The 6,181-nt window shown below is 32.2% G+C and overlaps 1 protein-coding gene and 1 pseudogene across 1 annotated transcript in view; one reads left to right on the top strand and one right to left on the bottom strand.

Annotated features, from left to right (window-relative positions):
• Positions 1 to 411, bottom strand: part of LOC104707047 (peroxisomal adenine nucleotide carrier 2-like) — a gene marked incomplete in the record, with an annotated part of 2,417 nt that extends 2,006 nt beyond the window's left edge. Inside the window, 1 exon segment of the mRNA XM_019228444.1 lies at positions 176 to 411. Within this exon segment, the coding sequence (XP_019083989.1) occupies positions 176 to 324 (149 nt within the window).
• Positions 626 to 3,170, top strand: LOC109125919 (annotated as a pseudogene).

Genomic DNA, 6,181 nt, shown 5'->3' with positions numbered 1-6,181 from the left:
TTACTCTCGAAAAAGAAAAACTCAATCTTTTGACACAAACAAACTTAACCCCAGGTCTAAGTTACGATCGAGACGAGGATCTATCAACATAGAAGAAACCAAAACCTAATCTAAGAAGACCGATTTAATCAATTCAGCACGATCGAGTGTCGAAGAAGAAGAGAGAAGAAGAAACCTGTATTTCTGCTGACCGCGAACACGAATCTCAGCCTGGAACTTGGATTTACAGGTATCAAGAGGGTATAGAATGGTGGTGCTGAGAAGCGATCCAACGGCTCCGGAGGTTGCTTCGGAGATTGATTCCAAATCCAAATCAACACCCATATCTTCCTTCTCACAAATCGAATTCAAGATGTGAAGAAGCGAGAGAGAGAGAGGTATGGGATCATAATTAGTAATAATAAATAATGCTCTGCTCGGTTCCGTCTTGGGATTTTAAACCAAAGCCGTGTGTTGTTTGTTTGTTTTAGCGATGTTGACATCATCATCATTCTTTTTTTTGGTTTAGTCGGTCAAATGTGTCGGGGCCACGTGGTTTTCATGTTTCAAAAAACCGGCTCCGGCCAATGTAATTCGAAATGGTTAAAACCGGATTTATCAGAAATCGATTGTAACAATCAATCAAATGCAAGTTTGAATGACAAAAGAAAAGCCCATTTAAAACTAAGTGGTGCGATAAGGAAATTTTGAATAGTACAAGAAAGATATGAAGAACAAGACCAAGAACTACATTTAACGAAGCAAATGATTTAAGCACAATTTAGATTATTATAAGTCAAGAGTCAAGAATATGCATGATTCGGATTTATGCAGATTCACATAAAATAGTGTATATATATATATATATATATATATATATATATNATATTCATACCTACACTATCTAAACTAATACTTACATATTCAATAGACTTTCATCATCTCTATTTCACAATGGTATAGATCAAAATACACTTTTTACTTGTATTTGTTTGCTACTTATATTAGTTATGACATTCTTCTTTTTCTTTTGTGTTTTAGGAAATCATATTACGTCTATCCATGTTGATAATTTTCCTATGTTTTGGTCTTGTAAATGGCCAAAACTACAACGTACTCAATTTTGGTGCTACAGGAGACGGTCGAACCGATGATTCAATGGTTTTTTCCTCTTTCTTTCCAATATATATAACTTTTTTTCTTCTTAAATCTGATTCATTAATATTTTCAAAACTACATTTTAATTAATTATATTATAGGCTTTTGTACAAGCATGGAATGCTACATGTAGAGGGGAAGAAAACAATAATAATACACTTGTTATTCCATCTGGACAAACATTTTTACTCCAACCTATTAAGTTCAATGGCCCATGTAAATCTACCTCCATAAAAATTCAGGTTTGTAGACAATCCATTAAATTATGATTAATTGAACTGTGATTAAATTATGAACCTCAATAAAACTTGCTTTTATTTATTTATTTGAAGTTGGATGGTGTCATCATTGCACCTAGCAACATCAAAGCATGGTCCAACCCCAAATCTCACATGTGGATTAGTTTTTCATCTGTATTTGGTCTAATAGTAGATGGTTCAGGAAAGATCGATGGTGGTGGTTCATCCTTTTGGGAGGTAAAAAAAATTAATATATCATATTTTCTGTTACTTATTAATATATTTTTATTCATTATTCAAAATCATGATATTTTGTTTTTCAGCTTAATCTCACGGCTTCTCAACGACCTACAGTGAGTATATCAAATTTACTATACATTTTTTTGCGTGATTTTTTCTGTTTATAATCGCCATAACTGTTCTTATACAAACACTTTTTTTTTTGTGTGTAGGCATTACATATTAATGAATGTAATAATCTCACTATAAATGGAATTTCCTCGATTAATAGTCCAAAAACCCATTTATTAATCAAATCATGCAATTATGTTGCAATATCAAAAATAAACCTTTTGGCTCCTGAAACAAGTCCCAACACAGATGGAATTGATATACTTAACTCGACCAATATCAACATATTTGACTCTACAATTCAAACAGGCAAGTACTTAATTAGTTATATACTATCATTTAAATATTTTATTAATACATGACTATCGCAAAAAATAAATAAATTATAATAGTTTTTTAACTAACAGATTGTTAATAGCGTTATGATTTATTTATTTGTTAATTTTATGGTAAAAATTAGTTTTAAAATTCTTAAGGGTGTGTATGGCATAACAATCTTTTGAATTCAATCCTTGAATTTTCAGGAGATGACTGTATAGCAATCAAAACAGGAAGTTGAAATATCAACATCACACAAGTTAATTGTGGACCTGGTCATGGAATAAGGTAATTCCTGATATTAATTAAATTTATTGAATCACACCATTAATATTAATTATAAATATAAGTTTTTCTTGCAAAAAACAATATACCTATATTAAAGTGATTGAAGAACTTGGTGCACAAAAAAATACAAAAAACCGATGTTAAATTGATTTTATGTAATTGGATAACAGTGTGGGAAGTTTAAGAGCCGATGGAGCAAGCGATGCAGTTAGTGGTATTCAAGTGACGCATTGTACTTTTAATAGAACGATGAATGGAGCTAGAATAAAGACTTGGGAGGTATTTTTTTTTCTTCTATACTTATTATTCTATATTATTTACAAATTAATAAAATAAATATTTAACAATATTTTGATTTTAATCTTAATTTTGATTTATAGGGTGGCCAGGGATATGCAAGAAACATAAGTTTTGAGAACATTACGCTCATTAATGCAAAAAATCCAATTATGATCGACCAACAATATATTGATAAAGGACGTCCTAATGCAAAAGAGGTAAATTTTTATATAGAGAAATATTCTACATTATATATATATATATATAGTTTTGAAAGTATGAACAAATTTTGAAAATGTATGTATTTATGTTTATTAGGATTCAGCCGTGGCAATTAGCAATATAAAATATGTTGGCTTTCATGGAACAACATTAAATGAAGAAGCTATAACGCTGAAGTGTAGTGTCACCACATCTTGCGAAAACGTTGTTATGGATGATATTAACATTACTACGGAAAATGGAAAAACACTTAAAGTTCAATGCGAAAATGTTGAAGGAGAGTCTAATGGTAACGATTTGTTGCGTGACTGCTTTAAAAGTAATAATACGTCTTAGTTAATAATACTTGATGAAAAATTGTCCACATTTTATTTTTATTGTAAAACAATGTATTTTTGTTTGTTAACTATATAAATCAAAACCCCACAAAACTGAGTTTGCAATAATTTTTCTCTCCCAGGCACAAACATCGAAGCGCCGTTTCAACCATCCTCCTCCGACGCCGGTGGGCTCTCTGCTCGCCGGCGTCGAGAAATCTCGGTTCCCGTTTCTATTTCAAGCTTCTACTATCCTTTTACCTCGATCTCCATTTCTTTTTTCCCCTTTTTTTAGCTCTGTTTTAATCGTTACAAACCCTCACCGAAGAACCCAAGCGGCGAATAAGGCTTGTTCATCTCCGAAGCTAGGCGGAGGTGGAGAACAACAATCTCTACCCTCTGTGACTATATCAGCCAGTCCGCCGGGAGTTTCAGAGTTCCCCTGTTCCTCATTGCCTAGATCCGGAGTTCGACTCGCCTCTGTTGAACCTCCTCCTCCCTCATCACCCGAGTCTTACGCGACAGAGACGACGGCGGTGGCTTGTGATGAGTGTTACAGCGTTGTGTTTTTCCTCCGAGAGTGGTCCTCCGACTCTTCTCCCTGTTACCGCCTAACAAATGGTGATCTAGACTATCATTCTCTAAAGTACATGTCTGCTCTTAACCACCCTTTGTCTACCCTTAGCCAACTTAGGTGGTGTTCCCTGGAAGCTTTTAACATACCTTGGCTGCTCTGGTTATACAAAATTTTGTTGAGAACCCTGCTATTAGTTTCACCTAGCTTTATGGAATATGAGTTTATAAGCTTCACATTGAAAGGTTTTTTGTGCCCAACTATTATGTCTATGAGAAACTTGCCTAGTAAAACATCTAGGATTCTTACTCATGTTGTGAAAGGCTTGAAGAAGTTCGGCATTATGATCATGTCGCTTAAGAGCGGTGATTACCGAAGCTTCTTCAGCCCTTGTTTCACATACCTGATTCCTGATCCCACCTATATGCATTTTAACCTCGTATGGGATATGTTTTTTACCCTCAAGAGTTTGGAACCTAAGCTTCACCCACCCTCTTTCAACCAAACCATGCCCGTGTTGTCCAAAACTAAATCGACCAAGCCTACTCTGCCTTTTCTTTGGTCTTACTGGCTACATGCTTTGTGTGGATTTCTTAATCTCCTTGGACAAGGGCCCCAAGTGAGAGAGAACCCACCTGTATTGTTACAGTTTGACCTTTATCATTGGCTTATGGTTTTAGTTTTCCTTGGAAGATCTGTTTGTATTGGCTTAAAGTCTTATGGTCTATCGCCCTGCTCCCCAAGTGTCTCACTCGACGACTTCAAGCTTCTCTACTTCAGTGCCTCCTCCAGCTCTCGGACCCTATGGTTTGAAGACTACCCTTGGTCCAATGGAAGATACCTTCTGACCAGCGCTCTACATCATCCTACCTTGGACCCAATAACCATGGTCCTCAGAATCCTTACCATCGTACTTCTAGTGTACCTCGTCTTGGCGAGCGTTTTGGCTTTGGATCTTCCTACAACGTATACGTGTCTTTTGACCTTGACAATTCTGTCATCCATCGGTTCATTCGATGATGATCTTTCGAGTATCCATGATCTCTCATGTTTCTATCTGCTTCATCGCATTTGCTCCATAGCTCTCATGGTGTTCACCTCGAAATCTTTTATTTTCTTGCTTATGGTATTGGGGAATACCTACTCTTGTAACTCTTTAAACTTTGGGATCTTTGAGTCTCCACTTTGTACCTTGATTTGATTTGAATGAATGAAATCATGTGTTTGTCCAAAAAAAAAAAACTATATAAATCAATACATTGTCGTTTATCTTTTTTCATAAAAAATCAATCAATACAAACAAAATTATGTTGTGTTTTAGGATAGATCTTGGTTTATGTTGCTTTTAATTATCGTTGATTTAGTTATGTATAATCTTATTAGGATTTCTAAAAATAGAAGAAAGTAATTTTTTTTATTGTTATAATAAGAAAATTCTAACACGAATTAGTTATAGAATTTTCCCATAATATATTTTGTTACAAACAAATATTTACCTGAAAGTTTCATAAGAAATAAAAAAGAGTTTACTATTTACAATTTTTTCCCTTGTATACACAATAAATTAAAATAAGTGACACATGTTTTATATAGTTACTTTTGAATTTGTTAATACATATCCTTTATATATCATCATGCTCATTATTATTTTGATTTATCCACTAAAATTGTATATATTTAACTTTTATATGTTACTAGATAAGGGCCCGCACGATGTGCAGTTATAATTGTTGAAGAAAATAAATCTTAAACCCTAAAAAAAATTTTAAAAATATTAAAAAAAATATTTCTTGAAGTAAATATATTAATAATTTTAGTTAAAGAAAAAAATCATATTTGTATTTACCTTCATACACTTATTTATATTTTTATATTTTAAATATATTATAACAATTATTACGATAATCTAAAGCTAAATTATACTCCACCAAAACTTTTACCAAATACTCATGAGTACAAATATTATTATTGTACATTTTCAAGAACATTTCACAACTTATTACAAAATATTTTATATGCAAATAATTCATCAAAACAACATATAATTAATAACCACGTATAATTTTATTGTACGTTTTACCATTAAAAATATGCTCTTACACCCAAAATTATTTTATTGTTAAAGTATGCTATTTATCACCACCTTAAATGTCTTTTAAACAAATTAAACAAATTTTATGTTACTTTACTTTCATTTTGGCATAATTATAGTTCTTATAATTACTAAAATTGTTTTGTGTCATAAATTTTTTAACCATGAATTTTTTTACTTCAAATATATTTTGGATGAAGAATTGGTGAAAATTATTAACTCGAGTACAACTATTTTATGACCAACCCAATAAAAGTTTTTTATTGAGAAATTGAAAGAAATGTAATATAACATAATAAAAATAAAAATTTGAAAATTATAATCATGATGGTATATATAAGTTTTAGATAATTGAGACATACAA

The sequence above is a fragment of the Camelina sativa genome, chromosome 8, assembly GCF_000633955.1.
Source record: "Camelina sativa cultivar DH55 chromosome 8, Cs, whole genome shotgun sequence".
In the NCBI taxonomy this organism is placed as follows: domain Eukaryota; kingdom Viridiplantae; phylum Streptophyta; class Magnoliopsida; order Brassicales; family Brassicaceae; genus Camelina; species Camelina sativa.
This window is presented reverse-complemented; position numbering and strand designations above follow the sequence as displayed.